Genomic DNA, 23,974 nt, shown 5'->3' on the forward strand with positions numbered 1-23,974 from the left:
GGTGGTTGTCCTGGCACCACGATGCCAGATTCTTCACTTCATCCATGTAGGCCGCCTCATCGTTGTTGGAGATGGCACCCAACACCACTGTGTCGTCAGCAAACTTCACAATGGTGTTGGAGCCATGGGTGACCACACAGTCTGAAGTGTAGAGGGAGTAGAGCAGTGGCGAGAGGACACATCCCTGAGGTGCTCCTGTGTTGATGGTGATGCTGTTGGAGAAGCACCTGCCCACCCTCACCACCTGAGTTCTGCCAGTGAGGAAGTCCAACACCCATGCACACAGACGGCTGTTAAGTCCCAGATCCCTCAGCTTTGTGAACAGTCTGCAGGGCACTATTGTGTTAAACGCTGAACTGTAATCAACAAACAGCATTCGCACATAGTTACCCTGTTTCTTGTCCACGTGGCTGAGAGTGGTGTGTAGGACGTGGGCGATGGCATCCTCTGTGGATCCGATAAATCAAAGCTACTGCAGAGGAAATGAACCATTCTGATGGGGTCGGGGAAACATTTCCCAGCTTTAGCTGATTTAATGGGAAAAACTTCATATATGTCAACAATGTTTTACCTTAACTTCTATTAGTAGGTCCGCGTTTCTCAGTTTCACAAGCACGCGGGTTATTTTAGGCGCCTTTTGTCAACTTTTTATTTACATGCACTGCAGAGTTTGGCCTGGAAAAGGAGCTGGAAATCTTGGCTGTGTCTGAGTTTACTTTAACGGCGGATAGCGAGTGTCAGACAGCAAGAGGAAATGAGAGGAAACATTTCCAGCGTCACATGCATATCCCTTATTAACTGCGCTAATAAAAATAGATGCAAGTGGGACTCGAGTAATAATGCCAACCAGGCTGTTGTTATGTATTCCTTGTGTGTGTGTGTGTGTGTGTGTGTGTGTGTGTGTGTGTGTGTGTGTGTGTGTGTGTGAAGCTGCTTTAAATTCCTGTTGAACTAAAGCTTTTTCCACTGTTACTCTCAGCGTGAGTAGCAGTGGGTAAAAGCATCAGCTAAACGCCTCAAATGTCAAAGTAGACGTGTGTGTGTGTGTGTGTGTGTGTGTGTGTGTGTGTGTGTGTGTGTGTGTGTGTAAAGCCTCTCTCCATGGCAGCAGCTATCATGGATTGAGCGAGCGGGATTCCATTCCAGACAATCTGTGCCCTCTAAGCCCGTTACGCAATCAAATTAACAGGCCGGATGTCCACCGCGCACACACACATTTGGGATTTGTCAGGTTAGAGGCATCAAGTGCATTTCCGTCGGCCTTGCATCGAGTGACACACACGGACACACAGAGGCTCAGATCTGAGAGGCACCTGTCAAAGAGATCAAAGCGCGGGTTCAGCAGAAAAGCAGAAACGTTTAATGCAATCAAACGCTGCCTTTTAAAGCTCTGCCTGCGCGAGAGCTGAATATGAGACTTTATGAGCTTTGCAGTAAGTTTGGGGACGGCTGCACGAGGACAGCGACAGCCACCCGCAGGAGATCTGAAAGAAAAGAGCTCCACCTACAGAAACAGAAAACCCAGAGCAGGATGCCACGGTGTGGGACTCAGAGGGACAGCAGGACGCCACGGTGTGGGACTCAGAGGGACAGCAGGACGCCACGGTGTGGGACTCAGAGGGACAGCAGGACGCCACGGTGTGGGACTCAGAGGGACAGCAGGACGACGCTTTCTATTAAAGTTTGAATCTGTGCGTTTAATCATGAAGCCAGTTTATTAACAGAGTTCAAGGACCAAAACATTAAAATGACTCTAACCTGTTGGGAGTGACCAACTGCAGATGATCTGCTGTCATGTAATGACTTGGACCATCAATGTTTTTCTGTTTAAAGGGGGCCTGTTATTCTATTGCATTAGAGTAGCTTTGCATGAATTAGAGCTCAAAATAATCCTTGTTTATCTTATACTTTGCAGAACTTCAGTCCATCCTATCCAACCTGTTCGTGTCTGAAGTAAACCTTTCTTCTGATTGGCTGTCCCTAGAAAAAAGAAGCTTTGACTGTCCTTACCATATAAGGACAGACACTCCCACTGAGGAGCCACAAGGGGAAAACCCATCTGAAGCACACACACACACTGACCTCATTATGAGCACTGATCACTGGAACAATAAAGTTCAAACCGAGCGTGTCAGAGGTCAGAGGAGATTGGGCGAGCTGCTTCGAGCTGACAGGAAGGTCTGACAGTAACTGAAATATCCACCCATTACAACCAAAGCGTGCAGAAGAGCGTCTCTGAACAGAGCACACATCCAACTTTGAAAAAGATGAGCTACAGCAGCAGAAGACCACATCAGGCCACTCCTGTCACCTAAGAACAGGAAACTGAGGTATCGGTGGTTCAGGCTGCTGCTGCTGGTGTAATGCGTCGGGATATTTTCTTGGCAGTAATGTTTAAACACCACAGCCCACCTGAGCACGTTACAAAGCTGAAATCACCTCAAACTGCTTTTGTGAACGTGAAGAATTCAGAAGAGCTCAGAATTCAACCCTTACTGTAAACTTGTAACCCTATGACGATGGTGTGCTGTACACAATATGAGCTTTACAGTATAATACTGTTATTTTAGTGTAATCTCCATAAATAACTCGGAATTTAACATTTAGAAATGAGCGATTAGAGCTTATAAACTTAAATTCTCTTGAATTTTTGCCTTTGCTAAAGAAAGAAATACTGTATTCCACTGTATCCAATGTACTTTTCATTTCACCAAGAATTTATCTTATTTTATGGTGGTAGTGTGGGTGAAAAGGGACAAATCTGAAAGCAGAAAGCAACAAGAGAAAAAAAAGAAACATAAATGCTTAATCTGCGAGACGGCAATCAAAAAAAAGAAAAAAGAAAAAGACAGGAGTAAGAAATGAGAGAGGGAGGGTAAAAGATGGAGGAGAGAGGCGGATATGATCTGCAGCAGAGGCCGAACTCTATAGTAGAGCGAGAGCATTAAGAATAGATGAGGAGGAGCTGAGGGAGGACATCATCATTAATTCAAGAGCTGGCAAGACAAGATCCTCAATCACGGCTCCGCACATCAGACGCGCTCGGGCTCAGATTTTCATTCTGTTGGTAACTGATCTACCGAGAAGCACGCGGAGAGAGAGGCGGCTGGGAGGACGTGATTCTGGAGGCTGAGATGATGTAGAGCACAGCAACTCTCCTCACGGGCTCATCAGTCACAATATCCTTTGTAAAGTGAAAGGTAATGAAAGAGAAAAGTCCACCACGCGTCCCGAGGTGCTGTTTTCACACGTGCACCACAGCCTTTCTAGACATTACTCATCAAAGACTCAGTGGTCACAATGTGCCGGTACAGGTGCCTGAAGTCACAGAAAACAGGTCGTCACACACATACAAGACTCAAATGGACAAACATCTTTCCACTGTTGATAGCGTTTAATGGCTTCTGGCGTTATAATGAGTTACATTTAAAAAAGTCCGGCCGGTCAGGCACTGGGTGTCTCTGTTTTGTTTTGGCTGTGGTAAGCTTTGTCCTGCAGGAGCTGATTGGAGGGTGATTATCTGGATAAGCGGAGCTCGTGCAAAAGCTCTGACCTTCCTGCAGCCTCCTGTCTCCGACAGGCCCTGCGACTTCCTCCTGTCCTCCACGCACGCCGTCAGCCGCGCAAACAGCCGATAAATGCGCACTCTTTTAACTTAATTATGTTTTTGTAAATACATCGCTGTTTCCTACGCTGCCAGCGCACGTCGTCTTCAGTCATTGTCACAAGTTTTCCGTGTTTTTTCCTTCTGTCATCTCCTCTTAAAAACACGGGGATGAAACACTAAAACTAAACTTAAAAAACAAAAAACAAACAAAAAATGTAAAAATTTAGAAGAAAGAAAAGTTTTCAACTGTGGTATGACTGACTATCTGACACATATTGATCCATTTGCCTATAAATTCTGACCGCTCGCTAAACAAAAATCAATCAGACGAAACCCTAATTAACGAAGCTCGTCAACACGGGGCGAGAGACACTGAGTGACAGTGGGATGGACGCAGAGAGAGAGATGTGGACAAAGGAAGGGGGACAGCTCGCAGACAGAAAACTTTGTCGCCATGCCAACCATGTTACCATGGTGATATGTCCATACGACACACACACACCTCGCTGTGATCTGTTGGACAGCAGACCCACTGTCTGTGCACTCGTCCGTCCTCCTTTCATTCGGTCGCTCTCCCCTCTCATTAGAGGAAATCAAAGCGCTTCATCTGATGCCAACAAACACACACACACACACACACACTGCAGTACAGCAAACACTGGTGAATTACTTTTTCCTTCCATGTGAGAGCCTCATCGCTCACATAAATCCTGCAGTCAGAGATAAATACTCATCAATAATCAATCAAAGCAGCCGGCAAGTGTTACGACTCAGTTTCAGCTGTTCGGCTCACATCCATCCACGTCTGGTCGCTAATTACACACCACTAAATCGCTCATTGTTGGTGCGGCCGGCCGCACAGTCCAGCATTGTTCAGGCTCTGAGGCTGACATATTCAGCCAACAGAGGAAAACCTAAAGAGCATCACAAAAGCTTAGCATTGTGTTACTGACCCGCTGGGGTTTGCATTCACCCGTTCACTTTTATTTTATGCGCTTTAAGCTGCAGCCTCGAGGAGCCGGGATCAAACGGCGGATCTCCACCTCCTGAGCCACATCTGCCAAGAGCACATCGCTCATGTCTGAATAACTTTACTCGAACTTTAAGTCAAAATATGCAGAGTTAAGATGAGTCATGAAAGGAAACGGCAGAAATAGCTGACGCTTCGTTACAGCGAGAATATGCTTTTCTGCTGCCAAAGCAAAGCTGCACGTTTTCTCACAACCCCGCACTAAACCTGACACACACACACACACACACACACACACACACACACACACACACACACACACACACACACACACACACACACACAGAGACTTCAAAAGCAATGCAAACACACCGAGACTACGAGGACACCAAAGACACGGTGAATCACGAGAAATGTAACAAACGCAGACAGCCAGCTAACGACAATCTGTACCAACAGTCTGTGTGTCTGCATGGTGTATGTGTGTGTGTGTGTATACCTGGTACTGCCTGCTTCTAACGTTAAATAAAAGTGTCTTCATCCCGCTTGTCTCCTGTCACCACGCTGCCGCTCAAACTCACTAACTGGACAAACTTGTTACAGCACACAGCACTGATGGACACACACACACACTCCCTCTCTCTCTCACACACACACACAGACAGAGGAAGGCCCTCCAGCTGTTCGTCCTGGTGATTAAAGCATGTCCTGTCATTGTTTCCCTGGTAACATCTGCACAGGAAGGCACACATCTGTCCTTGGAGCACCCCGCCCCAACAAACTTTACATCAGCGCCCTCAGAGTCTGCGTCTGTCTGCAGCGTCATGTGATAAATACTGTTTGTATTACAGTGTGATTTCCCACAGGTCACTGAATGCATCGTCTGAATACATCTAAAATGATGAAGCTGGAAACCTCTGCAGAGTCCAAAATATTAGAAAGGAAAGGAGGGAAGGAAACAGAGGAAAGGAGGGCAAATGACAGGAGAGGCCAGGAGGACAAGAACAGGAATAAAAGAGGAAGTGAGGAAAGGAAACAGACCAGAGCCAAGGATATAAGAAAAGGAAATAGAAGAGATTAAGAAAAGACAAAGAAAAAATGAAATAAAAGACGAGACAGGAGAGAAATTAAAAAGGAAAGAGGAGAGGAAATGAGAAATGATGAGGTGAAATTAACGAGGAGATAAAAAAGGAAAGTACCTATAAAGGTGAAGAGGACAAAGGAACGATAAAGAGATGATGAAACAAGAAAAACTGACTGGAAAGGAGCAGTAAGAAAAGGAAGCAAGGAAAGGACATGACAGAAGAGAGGACACGAGGAAAGGAAATAAGAGAGAAAGGACAAGCAGAAGAGGAGTTTGTTTAAAATAAAACATAACAAGGAAAGGAAAGAAAAGCAGACGGCATTTGTGATTCTGAGAGCAGGAAGTGTGTGACATGAAATTCCACAGGAAGAGGATGATGATGATGAAGGCTCAGAGGGGGAGGAAGAGGAGGAGGCGGGTAGCTTTGAGTCTCTGTGTCAAATTCCAGCTAGGGTCAGTCAGACATCTGAGAGCATCTTCCTCTCGTCCACCTCCTCCTCTCCTCCTCAGTAATATTAATAAAACAATAAATGAATAAAAACAACCTCCTCTTCCTCGCTCATCATCCAAATCCCCCTCAGATATTTCCGCATGAGCCACAGAGACCTTTTTTACGTGGTTAAATGATCACAGATGGGAGGTTTTTTAGCTTTTGTCTTAAAAAATATTTGTTTTTTACTTATTTTAGTCGATATTTTGCTTAAACATTGTCACTAATATTAGCTTTGTTTTACATCCAAAGCACGAGTGAAATATAATAAATATACAACATTATGAGCTGTTTCCACGAGTGAGAATCCCAACACTGCTCGTTGTACGACGTTATAACCTGAGGTTTTCTGGGTGAAATTACCTCTCACAGATAAAGCGTCTAATCAGGAACCTGCAGACTGAACAATAACTGGCTGCAGGCCCTTTCATCACTGCGTGTGCTGCGTCGCCACTCATCACCGACAACAACAACAACAACAACAGGAAGCTGATTTTAAATTAAAGAAAGCAATCAGCACGCAGACTTATCGGCCCGTCATCGCGGCAATCTGCTGTCCTATTTTTGTGTCCACTGAATTTCTAAAGGAAGAAAATGAAAAACAATCAAGCAAAACGAAAACTGTTTCCTGAAGGAAACGATGCTCGGGGCGGATTCTGCTTCACAATAACTGTGAAATTAAACTTACACGTTTCTAATGTGTTTAATTTGCTACTTTGAAGAACCCGTCCATAAAAACAACCAGCAATCAGACACAGGTGTGGCAGTGTTCAGGGGGGAGGAGCTAAAACAGCACCACCCCTCAGTGTGAGACAAAGGAGGATTACTTTGAACTGCAGCTCGTGCTAAGCTTCTGTAATAGTCCAGGAATAAAAACATCACTTTGCATGTTTTTAAGTCAGGACGAACATTTTTTCCTGAGAGACTAACAAATGAATCAAAACAATAACTGATAGTTTAACAGGTAATGATCGACCCTACAGGCTGTTTTCCTCACTTATAAAATAAATAGCAAGGTCAAAGCATGTAGAGTCATTGATACACTGCTAGGTTGACAGAGAGTGAAGGTCAAAGGTCACAAGGCCAGGTTTTGTGTGTGTGTGCGCGTGTGTGTGTGTGTGTGGTTTGTTTGAGTGTGATAAATCTGTTCCTGGAGAGAGCGAGTAACCACTGCGCTCAGGAAAAGCGGCGCCGCGTTGCACAGATTACATCACCACCCTGTGACCTCACAATGGCTAGACCCACAATGCCTCGTTCACAAAACACACACACACACACACACACACACAGACACACACGCACACACACACGAGTGACCCTGCCTATTACCACAAAGGAATTCACAGAGTGATCCCGACAGAAACTAAACAGAGAGAAAAAGCTTCCCCTCTTCTTCCTTATTATCCACCTCTTCACTTTAATATACACACACACACACACACACACACACACACACACACACACACACACACACACACACACACACACACACACACACACACACACACACACACAAACACACAAACACACACACACACACGTTTCCTCCCTCGCTTTATAACTCTTCCTATCAATCAATATCTCCTCTCTCTCTCGCGCTTTCTGTATCCATCAATATCCACTTTAGCCAGCGTGGGAGGGGCAGAGGTTTCCATTTTAGGTGTTCAGACCCACAACACACACACACACACACACACACACACACACACACACACACACACACACACACACACACACACTTCCTGCCTCCCTCCCAAATGCATGCACACTCACAGTGATGACCACAGATGAGAACAAATAGCCTCTAAGTGCTGAACCCAAACACATAAATAGATTTCAGAGAAGAAGAACAAACAGTCCCAAATCTGAGGACAACTTTCCAGTCTAGACAATACACACACACACACAGACACAGAGACACACACATACACACTCAAAAACACAGTGTCTGTTGTTTTTGTTGCAGGTCTGAAGGTTGTGACCGTCTAAATTGTAATTGGATGAGCTGTTTCCAAAGAATGTTGTCTCATACACACAACACATGGACACACAAACACACACACACACCTGAGCGCCCTCAGTAAAATGCCTTGTGTTTGTGTGTGTGTGTGTGTGTGTGTGTGTGTGTGTGTGTGTGTGTGTGTGGGCGTTTAAAAGACGCCAGAGAAAGTCAGTCCAGATGGCCAGAGAAGATTAAACACCATCTGCCATGAGCGCTTCGTACACAGTCAACACACACACACACACACACACACACACACACACACACACACACACACACACACACACACACACACACACACCACTGAGGATGATTTATAGAATCTGAAACATGACTTCTCTAATAAGGAGATTCATCACATTTTTTACACTTGTGGTAAAGACCTCGTTCTCAGGGAATAATGAATAATTCACTCCTCCTCCGGCGATCCGTCAGGAGAAACGGGTCGGAAAGAGGAAATAAAGCTCCACATGTTATGTCGGGATTCGTTAGCTGCAGCACCTGAGCATTCAGCGGCAACTTCAGACCGCATTAACCTGCACGTAACAATGCAGAGACTGTACACAAAAGATGGCAGATGAACGTCTGCCATTGTGTTGTTTGGAAGCTGTCCTTTTTGGTTACCATGACGACCGAGCTGATTTATTTCTAAGTGTCTCTGATGATGAAGTAGTGACACGAACGACGCCACAGAAGCCTTCTTGATTTCATAATGAACCTCTTTCACAGCAGCTGTACACGCTTATTTTAACCATTTTTACATGTAAAACCGCCGCTCAGAAAGACCATCAGACTTCCTGTCAGTGGCTACAATGACGCTTCACAGTCCACAGCTCGTCATGTCGGTTACCTGCATAACCAATGTTGCCTCATTTCTGGACAGTAACATGGAAGGTGACCTAAAAATAACGTGTGTTTTGACATTAAATCTCTTCTATAAAACTATGACTATGAGCAGGCAGTTTACTAGAAGCCTACCTGATTTCTTGCTTTTGATGTGATTCATGCCAACCAGAAAACCAGCACTTCCTCCAGATGTTCATCTCATCCTCGCCCACTGAGCTGAAGTTGAAAAGACGACTCAGACGTGCTCAAACACCCTCGTCTGCAGCTCAGGCAGATTCTTAATGACTTTTAAGGCTTCAAACTAGAACCAGACACATACAGCTCATACCATAATATCCTCTCTATTCACTTAGATTGCATCTTTCTTTTCCCAAAACATTACAACTGAGAAATAGACACTTGTCTTCCATTCGAAACAGTGTCGTCACAGCAGCTGTGACTCCTGTTTACAAAGCTGTCTGCAGCACATGTAGCAGAGCAGCAACACAGCTGCTGCACATTTAAATAATGACCTCATCATCTAGCCTTCACAGATTTCCCATTCATGCAAGTGCATATAAAAGCCTGTGATTTCCTACAGTGTTGTGGCATTATAACGACCTCAAATATAGGGATCAATAGTGTAGTGGTTTAGACATTAACCTAATAAAATTACACCTCCATCCAGCTCCATCCTGTCTACTCTCCTGTACGGTGCAGAAAAGTTGGAAAGGCTGGTTATCGAGAGAACAGACTGAGTAACCAACGAGTCGGACAGACACCCCTCTGAGATTCCAGACAGCTTTGCACTCTTGGCCACCGGCCACTGGCTTTGAAACCCCTTAAGACACCATAATCCATCAATATGCACCGTGCACTGCAACCCGACGGTGTAAGAGAAATGGGAAAGCAAGGTGCAAGAGCTGATGGAGGGAAACATTCAAGACAGGCAGGAGGTGGGGAGCAAAGCTCAGTTACTCATTTATTACAAATCAATTAAATAACATACAAGTAGGGCTGGGCGATATGGCTTAAAATCCATATCGCGGTATAATTTGAAGCATGTGCGGTAACGATATATATCACGATATATTCTTTTCTTCTGTATAACGTATTTTACACACTATAAGGCACACTTAAAATCCTTTAATTTTCTCAAAAATCAACAGTGTGCCTTATGTATGAATTCTGGTTGTGCTTACTGACCTCGAACCGATTTTATGTGGTACACAGCGCACAGAAATCTGTCAAAAAAAATTTAATATGACTTTGGTAAGCTATGAAGCCGGAGCATTATGGCTGCCATAGTCAGGAGCCTTGCAGAGTAATCTGGGTCCAAAACTCCGTCGTCTTCAGGTCCCAAAGTCAAACGAACACTGAGAGTTAAAAACTGTCTAAATTCTTTCATTTTTAATAAAATGATCAGCGTTGCTGCTTTACATCCAGGCATCCATGAAAACAGAATTTATTAAATTCAACAGAGTTAGAAGCTAGCAGGAAGTTAGCTCGCTAGTTTCCACCTAAACATGCCATAGCATGTTCTGACTGAGAGATCAATTAAAAAAATTAAAACGTACTGCTTTGCTATCACTTCCAACATAAAGGAAGACAGTAAACTAAACAGCAGTGACGTTTGTAGGGTTACTGTAGTTAAGCTAGCTGGTATATAATGATGTGCTACGTGATCGCTAGCAAAACAGCTACGTTAGCATAACATTAGCACAGTGAAGCTGAAGGATGAATGCTAACTTTTTTCCACTCGAGAAAAGTTAACGTGAGGGTTTCTGGTGGTCAGGGACAAATGCAATCACATGGCAGGATGCTATAAACAGACCAAACTTCAGTCAGGAGAACAACTGAGATAATCCATCCACAATACCAGGTTAGTTATTAATATACTGCAACAACATGGGAATAGAGCAGCTGCGAGAGAATTCAGCATTAATGAATCAATGGTAGGGAAGTGGAGGGAGCGCAGTAATTTGCAGATGATATTGTTTGCAGCCGCTGCAATGCTTTCGACCAAAACAGGCGCAGCTTGATGACACCATCAACATGCGTTATTGCGATAGAGCGGTATAGTCAAAATCTCTACAGTTGGCCAAATTTATACCGTTTCTACCGCCCACCCCTACATACAAGAATCGCCTTTTTCGATCAAATTCTCCAAAGTGTGTTTGATAATCTCGATACTGGCCAAATTAATTGTAGCTCAGCTCCGAAAATGACTTCTGGTCATGCAGTAACCTAAACAGCCAAAAACAAGGAGCAAAATCGTGATGAATGTTGAGCAGCGCGTGCACCTGACTGACCTGTAAAACCTGTGAAACCTGTAAAAAACATCACTGCTCCCCAATGAACAGCATCATGATCAAGCAATCATTCATTTAATCAGCAACAAGGTGTTTCTATTGGTAACTGTTCGCAGATACCGGACATATTTTATTTTGCCACCCATACAAACACCAGGACAAACATCCACAGACATCACTCTACACATCCACAGGGGGGCGCTGTTTAAGGCCATTCAGCTTTCCCATAGATCCTACAAATCTGCAAGCTACTTTGAAACCCACCTCTGGACTCTTCTCATTAACCCTCTGAAACGAATCACACATTAGCTTTCACTGGCTGTTCTCTCTGGGACGCACGTGCTCACTAAACACTACCAATCGCTCGGTTAATCAATAACAGGACGCTGTTCTGGGAAACTGATGGGCTGATTTTCCCTGAACGTATTAATCCTGTTATAATAGCCTGAGTCATAAAAGCTTTCAAACTGTTTTCAGCAGCTTCATGAGAGTATCCTTTTGCTATCACTTCCTGTTCTTTGTGCTCATCTTCATCCCTGTTTTGGGAATTTTATGTCACAGTTTGGTCATTTTGCATCTCATGGTCACTTAATGCTTTTTGTGGTCATTATTTCTATCATATTAGGCACTCATTTAGACTTAGGATATTTTGTTTTACATTTTTCACAATAATTATTATTGTTATTATAGTTATTTTCAACCACTTTGCTGTCAAGTTACATCTTATGTTACTCATTTTGCATCTTTCTAATAATCAGCTCCTCTTTTCTTTATGGCTGGTTTTCATCTCTTTATTTTAGCATTTCTTTGGAGTTTGCTTTGTGTCACTTTTACGTTAAATCGCACCTCTCTGCAGATGTTTTGTTTTTAAAAGTGGGCCACAGGAAGGAGAAGGTGCTATCATAAGTTTGGCATTGCCTCAATCGATTCTCAGAGGATGACGGAACAAATCTCAGCTCTGCAAGAGCACACCTGCGCATTTATGAAATATTTAAGAAGTCCCATTTAAACCATTTAGAGCGACGCAGTCAGCCAGAGAAATCTGCTGGGAGAGCAAAACCGAGCGAGGCACAAAACCCGCGGCGCAGCAGGTCACACAAACTAAGAAGCTGGTGCACGTGTGTGTTCAACATGGTGTTCCCACAGCGAACAAGTGACCTCATCCTGATGAGACATGATACTGTGTCTGACACACACACACACACACACAGCTGAACAGCAGCGGCAGATGGCAGCAGATGTTAGTTGGCCCCTCAGAGAGCAACGATGTTCCTTCTGCTGTCTGGAAACTCTTTTCTGCCTCACTGGGGGCCTTAGCGAGTGTGTGTGTGTGTGTGTGTGTGTGTGTGTGTGTGTGTGTGTGTGTGTGTGTGTGTGTGTGTGTGTGTGTGTGCATGGATTCTTACTATCTTGATGGGGACCAAAATCTGACATTTACTATACTGGTGGGGACCAACAGCCCTCATGGGAACCAAAGTCCAGGTCCCCATGGGGGACTCAAAATGTTATAGTTAGGTTTAGGGTTAGCCATTCATTTTTCATCATCATCATCATCATCATCATCATCATCATCATCATCATCATCGTTTATTTATATAGCACTTTAAAAACACGTAAGGCTGACCAAAGTGCTGAACAATAGAAACATAATAGATACCATAAGAATAATAAATACGATAAAATAATAAACATAGTGAAAAACAATAAAATACAAGTAAATACAAGTCAGTCAACCACTGAGTCAAAAGCCAGTGAATAAAAATGTGTTTTCAATCTGGATTTAAAAACCAGCACTGATGTCGATCGTCTAATGGACCATTTTTGATGGTTAGAGTAAGCAGCTGAGGAAAGCATTATGTCAATGGGATGTCCCCACAAAGATAGCAAACCAGGCGTGTGTGTGTGCTACTGACTCAACAATGATGTCAGTGTGTCAACTGAATGTGTGTTTCTTGCAGTCACACCTGAGCTCATGATAGTGTGTGTATGTGTTATCGACTCAATGGATGCAACAGCGCTGTGATGGAGGTGTTTCAGGATCTGAGCGAGTGTGTGCGTGAATGAGAGCTGAGGTGTGTGTGTGTGTGTGTGTGTGTGTGTGTGTGTGTGTGTGTGTGTGTGTGTGTGTGTGTGTGTGTGTGTGTGTGTGTGTGTGTGTGTGTGTGTGTTTTCAGTGCTTCCTTTTAGTCTGTTTTTTATCGGCTCTTACTGGCTCACAGGGGTAGTTGGGCGGTTGTCTGCACATGTGAGTGCACATATAAGCCAATCCAATGAGTCTCTGTCACTTTAGATAATAAACCACAGCAGTTCCTCTCATTTCCTGCCAAACGATAAACAAAAATATCTGCTATATTTGAGGAAATGAAATCCTACTTTGCAAAGCTGCTGGTGAATTTCCTTTTGGCTCATGGTCAAACATCAGTGACTGCTGTTGGCACCACGGGTCGACCCATTAATGGACATAGCAAGCACAACTTAAAGAGTTTAAAAAAAAGCAGAAGCATGTTTTAAGTGATTCTGCATGTGAGGTTTTTACGTCTCTGAAATGTTTGAAATTAAATTCAGTGCTCCCTGCCCACTCTTCACGATAGCCTCGAGGCTTTTCAGGAGTTCAGGATGGAAATTATAAAGCAAGCTTTGGAAGTTAGCTGACTCACGAAGATTCACCAAGTCTCAGCAAAGATCTGCACCAAAGCGTCTCCTGACATGTTGTGATGAAATCTGACCACAGTGACACAAACACACTTCCTGTGTGTTTAACTTCAACTATTTTGCTGTTGTTGGATTATTTTGTGCTTCGCAGGCGTTTAATCATTTATGAACAGATATCTTTCTAATAATTTTGCCTCTCTTATAGTTGCTTAATATCGTTTGTGTCACATGTTAGTCATCTCTGAGCTCTTTCTGTTCATGTTGACTCCATGGTTGCTTCCCATCGTTTTGTTTCATATTTTGATTGTTTGTGTCTCTCTGTGGTCCTTTGACTGTTTCTCGTGATCACTGAGATCTCTTTCTAATCACTTTGCTCCTCTTTATAGTTGCTCAATATTGTTTTGTGACTGTTTTGGGCCATTGTTTTGTCATTTTGGTATTTTTATGATCACTGAGCTCTCTTTTTATTCATTTTGCATGTCTTCATGGTTGCTGTCCATGACTTTGGGACTGTTTTGGCCTCTCTGTAGTATACCTCCATGGTTGTTGCGCTCCCTTCCTGATCATTTTCTTCTTTTTGTCCTTTTCTGTCACATTTTGGCCATGCTAGGTCAGGCTTTGGTCATTTTGGTCTTTATATGATCACTGAGGTTGCTTTTTAATCATTCTGAAATCCTCTTTTTGGCTGTTTTCTATCGTTTTGTATTCGTTTTGTATAATTTCTCACATTTTGCATCTTGTATTTTCTGCATTTTTGCTTCTTTTGGTTCCCCCTGCCATTATTTTTGTCCCATATCAAAGTTTTAGTTTCAGTTTTAGTTGTTTTATTAGTAAGTTCTCTTTTTAAACTTTAGGTTTCAGGGTTTTTTATTTCCTACAATCAGCCTGGCTCATGTAGTGTCTCAGTTACACGCACACCCTGTTTCATCCTCTATTTGGACGACCGGTGAATAAAATTGACAGAACGTCATGTTTTATTCAGTAAGACCTGATACCAGTGACTGAGGCCATTAACTGACCAAAGTGCTTATTGAGGTGATAAACCAAGTGAGAAGTGTGGTCATTTCTCCCAGACTTACTCACAGCTCGGTCTGAAGCTCTGTGGTCTGACCGTTGCAGAACTTGTTTGCTTTGCCGTCCCTTGTCTCAGTGAAGGTCCTCACATGTGTAGCGGTCGGTGAATTTGTGTCATTTGCACACTCTAAGACTTTGAGCAACGTGACACAGAGAGAAAGCTGCCTCATTACCCCGATTTAACCTGACACACACTCTCACACACTCGCTTCACATTGACTGGAACAGTCTAAGTCACTCATTAACAGTTATGTAATATATTCACGCTCACACACACAGACCTGCAGACACACACTCACACAATGTGACGCTGGTGATGTTTTCACATCCAGCTTCTTGCTGCAGAGCTCGTGTGTGTCTTTGTGTGAGTGCTGCCGACTCTGTGCAGTGAGGTAATGAGTGCTCAGCTCCTACCAGAGAGTCGATCCATAAGCCATCTCCTCTGCATTTAAAAAATCAATACGTGCAGCTGCCCTCCCTGCTGCTGCTCAAACACTCGCAGACAGGTCCGTGAGCTCAGTGCAGGACACACGGCTCCTGAAACGTCTGAGGAGCCAGTTCTGCTTTTGTAGCTTATGAGAACCAGCCCACATTTCATAAAACAGCCACAACATTTAATCCTTTGAATTATGTTTCTGCACCTGTGCTTATTTTTGTTTACAGGGCACTGCTCGTTTTTCCCCACCAGTCCCATATCTGCTGATTTGCTTCTGCGTGCATGAAGTGAAGGCTCACCAACATTTAAAGGTGCAAAAAGCCATTCAGAGGCTCGAGGACTCACACAAGACAGCAGTCACTGAAAAACAGGACACAGAAACTTTCTTTGGGATGGTTCTTCATTATTTTTGCACTAATTCAGCGATGTTGTGATTCTCTTTGAGGTCTGTTTGTTATCTTTTGTGTCTGCTGACAAATGCTTTGCATCATTTTCTGCTACTTTGCATGTATTTTGCAAATGTTTTACACCTATTAGGGGTGATTTTCCTTCTTCCTGTGAGTATTTTATGCATTTTTCTGGTGATTTTCCATCAATTTCCACTCTTGAGGTCATTTTTGTGTCTTTTTGATTACTTTGTTTCACTTTTTTATTATTTGGTTGCTGCTTTTTCCTCATTTCGTACCAATTTCAGGTTGTTTCTTTTGCTTGTTTTGCACATTTCTTTGCTTTCCAACATTGCTTTCATTTCCAATAATTTTAGGTTTTCAATCATTTTACACCCATCAGTGTTCTAATTGTCTCAATGTTGCACACTTCTGTGATACCCAGCGTCTCTCTCTGCAGTAATTTTGCATTTCTATTGGTTTTGTGTCTCTTCTAGACTCAGTTGTACTTCATTGTGGTCGTTTCGTATCTTAGAACTGAGCTCGGATCCCTCAGGTCCACTAGGCCTGTTTAGTAATCCGTGCATGACCACATGCATTTCAAAATACCCTGTATTTACAGTGATTTTCTCCAAAACAGGGTCAAATGAAAGTCAGCATGTGTGAGTAGAGGATAAAAGTGGGCCACAGGAAGAAGAAGGTGGAATCGCCTGAAGAGAAAATATCATCTAATCCCAAAACAACTCCTGAAATGTGAAGAGCATCACAAATAAATGATGATAACGATCAGTGCCAAGGATGTGAGGGAGGATTTTTTCTTCCTGCTTTGAGATGACTCATGATTTTAATAGTGAGCTACATTCTGCTTCACTTTCATACCAGCAATTATCCTGCAGGAGTAGGCGTCAGTTTTCTCAAACAGAGGCTAAATCAAAAACTCTGCTTTGTGTGAATGTAACTGAAACTTTTGCACACGAGGTCGCACACAGATCGATGTAAAAGTGACCAGAAGAGCTGTTTAAGCGTCAATACGAGGAGGTCAGACTCATGACTGCACGCGTGAGTTCCTTCAGAGCAGTTTGAGTGCAAACAGAGAGCTCGGCGTGTTTACAGTGAAGCCGACGAAATGCCAGGAAAGACTAACAGAAAGCTCCAAACACAGTCTGCAGCCTCTCTGATGTGAGCAGGAAACACAGGACAGGAGGTGGACTCACCGTGCAGACAGACATCGAATCGTCCTCGCCCACCGAGTCCTCGGGATCATGATGTGCATCCTGTAATCAAACACACACAAAGGTCAGGCGTTAACACACACACACACGCAGAAGCTCAGCAGTGACATGCTAATTAGCAGCTGCTCTCTGTGTGATCCTGGCAGGCGACGTCACCTCTTCAGGCTCAGACATGCTCACCTGAAAAACTGGTAACAGCTCGACTTCCTCTGAGACAGCGAGTACTGAGGCACACTTATCTGTACAGAAACATGCAAGGTCCAGTTTGATGGGCTGCAGACCCCGGGGACTTCAGGTGGACGTAAACAGGAAGCTGACATTCGTTGATTGTTTTCATTGATTTTCCAGGGCTGTCAATTTTCTCTATTTTTTTTTTTTCTTGCAATTTTATTTGAATTTATTTTGTAGTTTTGCTCATTTTTTTATTTCAGTTTTATATTAAATTTATTTCTTTATTTCTAATTATTTAGCATTTTATTTATTAAATACAGATATTCTACTTCTGCATTTGTTTTAGAATAAACTTTTTTTTACCGATTCTTTTTTAAGTTTTTTTTAAAAATTTTTTAAGTAATTATCATTTTACTTTATAAATGTTATTTTTTGTCATTTTTTTAATGTTAATTTGGATTTTTTGTGCTATTTTTAATTGTTATTCCAGTTTTATTTATTTATCTATATACTTTCTGCCTTTCCTTTTATTTTTTGTTTTATTTTCAAATTTTATACTTTTTTTATTATTTATCACCACATTCATTTTCCTTTATTTTCTTATTTAGACATTTGCAGTTAATTTTAACTGTAAACATTTTTATTTTTGCATTTTAATATTTTAGTTATTTTTTTCTAACTAAAACACTGCGTATATATTTTATAAACATATGCAAAATATCCACCTCACCACTGAAACCTGTGACAGATGAATGATAATGATAGGCTTATCAGAGCTGTAACGTTCTGCTGGGAAACCTGATTCCTGACATTTATGTGGATGTTACGAAACACTATCCAAGCACAGCACAACGGGCATCACCACAACCCAAAAACTGTCACGAGCTCCTCGAAGAACGGCAAAGAGCCCAAGGCGCTGACCCAACCTCCAAACTCCCCAAATCCCAATCCAATCAAACCTGATCCACAAGGTCCTGACCCGGAAACACAAAGGACCCAAAGGATCCTGGTCTGTGCCCCCGAGGTCAGAGGTGCTTTGGCAGCACGAAGCACAGAGACGCCCAATATGAGGCAGGTGGCTTTAATGTATAAAATCTGGGCCTATTCTGATCATTTCTGGGATCATATTTCTGTTCTCAGATACTACAAGACTAGCGTTGCATGATTCAGTTTTTGAAAGATTTAGAGTACAAATACGACAGAAAACGAGGAAAGCAGAACGCGTCCCCTCTAAATCAGATATAAGGTAAATCAGGTGCATAAAGACATTAATAATTCTTTTACATCAAGGACTTTTGCTGCCTACGTTCAATTCTTTCCATTCAGAGGTGAAGCAAGCCGCTCACTGAGTAGGCGTCTTTTATTCTGAAAAGTGAATGGCCTGGCCTGTATTTATATAGCGCTTTACTAGTCCCTAAGGACCCCAAAGCGCTTTACATATCCAGTCATCCACCCATTCACACACACTGGTGATGGCAAGCTACATTGTAGCCACAGCCACCCTGGGGCGCACTGACAGAGGCGAGGCTGCCGGACACTGGCGCCACCAGGCCCTCTGACCACCACCAGTAGGCAACGGGTGAAGTGTCTTGCCCAAGGACACAACGACCAAGACTGTCCAAGCCGGGGCTCGAACCGGCAACCTTCCGATTACAAGGCGAACGCCCAACTCTTGAGCCACGATCGCCCGTCGTGGAAAAGCTCTCATCATCATCACCTCCCTCCCGCTCTATCGCTGTGATGTTGGGATCAAACTAGAGTTCAGGTTAAAATGAGATACGGGAACAAAAGAGAAGAAAAAGAAGGGCCCAGATGGTCTGAAAGTAAGATTTATCAGCAGGGCCGACAGACTCGGACGGCTTCCGTACCTCATCTGCTCGGCCGAAAGGGAAAACAAAAACAACAGATCTGAATTAGCATTACGTAACGCAGATTAACAGCCTGTCTGCTTCCCTGCTCGAACAACAGCTGTGATTCAGACACTGATAGCACTGATACTACTGCGTGACCAAAAAAGCATAATAACAATAAAAGCGATTACGATTATTTACTCTGCGAGTGAGAGCAACTCAGGGAGCAATTACTGACCTGTAATCTGCACAACCGGATAAAAGGTGAAGAGGAGGGTGGTGGGGAGGGCGAGGAGAGAGCAAAGGCAGCGGACAGAGAGAGAGCGATGGATTACAAAGAGAAAGAGGAAACAGGATTAAGAGAGAACAAGGTGGCTGCAGAGGAAGCAGTGGAATGGCTCAGTCTTGTAGACCATGAATAAAAAGTGTGCAGCGTTTGTTTTTGTGGGGACGATCACCTGCATTTGTCTCAATTTTGGTCAATTTTCACCATTAAAAACACACAGAATCAACCTTTACACTGTAAAGGCAGTAAAGGTCCTCACTCTTTTAAATGACATCATGGTTGCTGCGAAGATGCTGACCAGTCAGGTTTGGTATCAGTCTGTGACTGAATGGGTCAAGATGGCAATTATGTGCAACCTGCTTGTTAACTGGGATAAACTGTTGAAAACGACAAATCCCTACATCATTACTTGGAAGTCTTCACCAATCTGCATCCTGTGCAATCACCTTGTTATAGAAAGTGGTGTCCCAGAGGTTGAGGATGCTGCCCTGTCGTCACTGCAGTCAGCAAATGCAAAAAAGGTCAATGCAATTTTTCTGTGTCGCCAGGAGTTTGCTATTTTAACTCTGTGTGACTAAAGTGTGACTCTAGTAGCTTAGAGCTGTCAAGCCAACAATGATTATCTGGCTCTGATAAAACAACAGCGCAGACAACCGTCCTCGTAACCTGATCCTTATCCTTATAAGTATATTTAACTTTTACTTTCTTACACTTTTTTTTCTGGCTGTCATGTGACTTTTCTTTCCTAAATGCACTGCATACTCAGAGTTGTGTAATCTACCCCTCTTAAGTTGATGCTAATTTATTTTAAGGCTACAATTTTGCATTTTTTTAAGTTGAGACAACTTACATAATTTTATAGTTCAGCAATTCCTGAAGTGTAAACCTACGAATGTGATGACTCTCAGGCAGGTTTTGGATTTATGACAATCATATTTTCTTCAAAGATTCCCAACCTTCATTTGCAAAGAACTTCAGAAATGAAATGGCACAATGAATCTATAAATACGAGCTGTTCCTGCGTGGTTAGATTTGACTGAGTTATGACTCAGAAAAAAAACATGAGTCACAAATTGTGGAAAGTGAGTGCAAAGTTTTTGTCTTATTTTTTTAATCTTCATTTATCCAGGAAGTGAAACTCTTGAGTACTGATTTTGCAAGAGTGTCCTGGGTCGGGATGGGAAGCATGTCTTTCCATGGAAATTCAATGCAAGCATGGCGGGAACATGTAAACTCGAGACACAAACAGAAGAGTCCTGCCAATGTTTCAGTCCTTGCCTTGAGAAAGCAGCGCTGACCACCGAGCGCGCTGCACAACTCAGTGCTAACATCACAGAAAAGAATCGATGCGTCGACAGGTTGCTGCAGTTTTTACAACCGCAAAGATCTCATCCATACAAACAGTCCTTTACTGGTCTCTTACGACTGCTTAACGCTTCAAATTACATAATAAGAAAGCCTAAGAAGGTACAAAATAATGTTGGGAAAGTGTTACTTTAAAAGTGTTCTTTGACAATATAATAAAATAATACTCTCTAACTTCGGTGCATTGTCACATCTACATATTTAAATTCTGTTAAAGTATCCATGCAAATTGCACAAAAGTCTCCATGTGGTTATTTTGGGGCTACACAGCAAAGCTGTCACATTATTAGAAGTTTGTAACTTACCAAATTATAATCACATGCAACACTGGTATAATGTAAGATCTGTGCAAATAATACGCCTGCCTCATTTATGACAGAGCCATTAAAACTTTACAGGGAGTTTGTGCTCGCCGTTATCGCCCTCGCAAAGTGGACCAAGGGCCAAAACTCATATTGGCTTGTCGTCCACTTCTTACATTTTGTATTTTAGTGAACACAGCGAAGCCAACACAGCCGAGTTGGAGAAGCAGCCATTATTTCTCAGTGGACGAGCTCAAAGATTCCCAGATTACTGAGACAGAGATGCTGCAACAGCTCGGAAAGACGAGACATTCTGGAGAAAACTCCACGATTGCTTCAATTCATGCTTTGACTTCTCTAATCGTTCTCTAGAAGCGTCTTTTTTTAGGAAAAGATTTGAGTGAGTCCAGCACGCCTCAAGAGCACGTCACAGTTGGCGTAACAGAGGCTTTTGGAGCATTTTTAAATCAACATGGAAACTTGTACAGGGATTTTCCTACATATAAAAACATGTTGGAATCTCCCAAAGAGGCCGTGGACTTCCCCCGAAAGGAAAATCAGCAGTTCTGTAATAATGTTTTTTATCAAGTTTTTTTTTGGCAACTGATAATCAAATGGCTAATCACACTTAAATGTGTTATCACACCTACGAAAGTCCATTCAGAGCCAGGAAAAACCCTGATTAGTCTGTGGAAAGCAACTGCTTGCTGGTGTCATGTCTAAAATAAAAATGTAAAGTAGCTGCTTGTCGTGTGACTTCTCAAAGAAAAGTATTTTACTACAATTTAAGCCTGTAAAATATCACAAAAAAAATCCAAAACAAAACTATATCAATTACCTCGACCCCTACGATCAAGAAGAAAACACTATTAAGTCACAGCTACCCAGAGTCCTGTCCGTTTTGGACAACCTAAAGTGATGCCTGATGACACCAGCAGCATAAATATAGCTGCGTCTAAATAAAAACTCCCATCATCATCTAAAGTATTTTGGAAAGGCTCGACTGCTGTTCACGAGTAAAACAAAAACAATCTGAGTCTTGTTCTGACTCCAACCAGACCTGTTACATCAGGAGCATCAACAACATGTTCTCAGAAGGAAAGGCATATTTTACTGCAATTAAAGTTTGATTTGTACATGTTGTCTCGACCTCTTCTTGTAAAAGCACAATGAAAGCTGTTAAATGTTCTGCTCCGCGGGGTCTCATTCGCCCCCAACTATGTGGTGAAGCAGGAAATCCAGATAGTGGGAGATCCTGACGGTATCAGAAGTTCTTTTGGGATGATTTCCTGAGGGAAAGTGATAAAGATGAGCTTTGACCCCTCACATCTAGGAAATTTCCTGGAAGCTACAGTTAATAAAGAGCGGCATGTTGCAGTCGAAGGATCACTACAAGAGCTCAGTTCCTGTTTTTAGGAAGGAAAAGGAAGTCGAAATTAAAAGCATTCAAAGGATTTTAGACTCCACTGTCTCATTTTATTCATCTATAGATCGACTAGGTATCAGGATGATGAACTCTGCAGCCACACCTGGTATTAATAATCGCTAAAGTTAGAGTCGAGCTGCTGGCAACGTAATCGGATATCATTATGTAAAAAAGCTGGCAGGTCTGCCAACCAGCGCGGGGCATCCTAGGTCGAGGGAAGTGATGCTGCTGAGGTGGAGCTCGTCTGTGGTTTTCTGTTAAGGGAGAGGTTTGGTTTTGTTTGTGAGACTATATTCAAACAACACCCAGAAACCACGTGGACTTTGAACTCTTCAAACCGGCCTTCTTATCTCAGCTAGTGCGTAAGAGGCGGGAGGACGAATGATTTATAACCATTAGTCAAATCAGACTTTCCTGTGAAATCGCCTGTGTTACTGCTAAGCAACAACAGAACTTTTAGGCCAAAAAGAATGACCCCCACTTTGAACCGAGACAGCTCGTTTATCAGCCTTCATATGTGGCGTAGCTGCCTAAAAAGCTTTCTAATGTGACCAACATTTCAGTCTTTAAATGTTGACGTTGCCTTATAGAACTTTTAATCACTGATGCATTTAAGAAAGCTGAATGAAATTTTTTTTTTTGAAGTCTTAAACTTGCACCAGGTTTCTGGTTTAACTACCTGCAGTAATTTAAAAAGGCGGAGTCTACAGAAACGAATCAGATACTTTGAGAATTTAGAAACGTTTCAAACGCGAGAAATATGCTTAAAATATTTCAAAGATTTGATTTATCGGTATTGACTGGGTTAACGCTTTGTCAGCTTTCCTTGAGGTGTATGAAGCAGCGTTCAGATGCTACGCGAATAATCTGTGGCGCTTTCTGCAAAAAACAACTTGCAGTCATTGTAAACCTGTTAGAAATGACTGTGCTTCAAGCTTCAAACAGGACGTTGCTGGATCAAACAGAACTGCTTATAATTTGATTTTACTCAAACCGGCCTACTCCACCTCACAATCGCTCAGCTTTGCCGGCCATAAATTCTGAATCAGTTTAAGATCTGAGGAGTTTCACTTCAGATCAAATTGCGTCGCATGTGACCCATGATCTCAAATGTAAGTTTGTTGTTGTGTTAAAAAGTACTTTATAAATAAAATTTTATGGCATGGAGTTTAGGATCTGGGGAGTTTCCTTGCCATGGATGGAAAACATTAATGTCCCTTCTTAGGTTATCACTTCTGCCTTGGGACACAGTGATCCATCATGTGGACATTTTATTGTGGTCAATCCTCAAAAAGCAGAAGTTCACAAACCTTTATCAGCTTGGCGCTCTGGTGACACAGGAATGGATCCCATCAATCAGAAGTGGCCCAACAGAAATAAAAACACTGACGGCTGCCTAAGCCTCCTAGGAGACGCACCTATAGGATAAATGTGAAAATCCTAGGAGACTTCCTTCTTAAATTATTGCATTCACAAGCTTTTAGGGCGCTCCAGTGGCGCAATC

At 42.7% G+C, this 23,974-nt stretch overlaps 1 protein-coding gene across 1 annotated transcript in view; it reads right to left on the minus strand.

Moving 5' to 3' along the window:
* The window catches only part of rps6ka3b (ribosomal protein S6 kinase, polypeptide 3b), a 67,084-nt gene that overhangs the window by 33,862 nt on the left and 9,248 nt on the right, over positions 1–23,974 (minus strand). The window contains exon 2 of the mRNA XM_080864322.1: positions 17,053–17,112. Within this exon, the coding sequence (XP_080720448.1) occupies positions 17,053–17,112 (60 nt within the window). The remainder of the gene's footprint in view (positions 1–17,052; positions 17,113–23,974) is intronic.

Source organism: Rhamphochromis sp. 'chilingali', assembly GCF_963969265.1.
Source record: "Rhamphochromis sp. 'chilingali' genome assembly, chromosome: 18".
In the NCBI taxonomy this organism is placed as follows: domain Eukaryota; kingdom Metazoa; phylum Chordata; class Actinopteri; order Cichliformes; family Cichlidae; genus Rhamphochromis; species Rhamphochromis sp. 'chilingali'.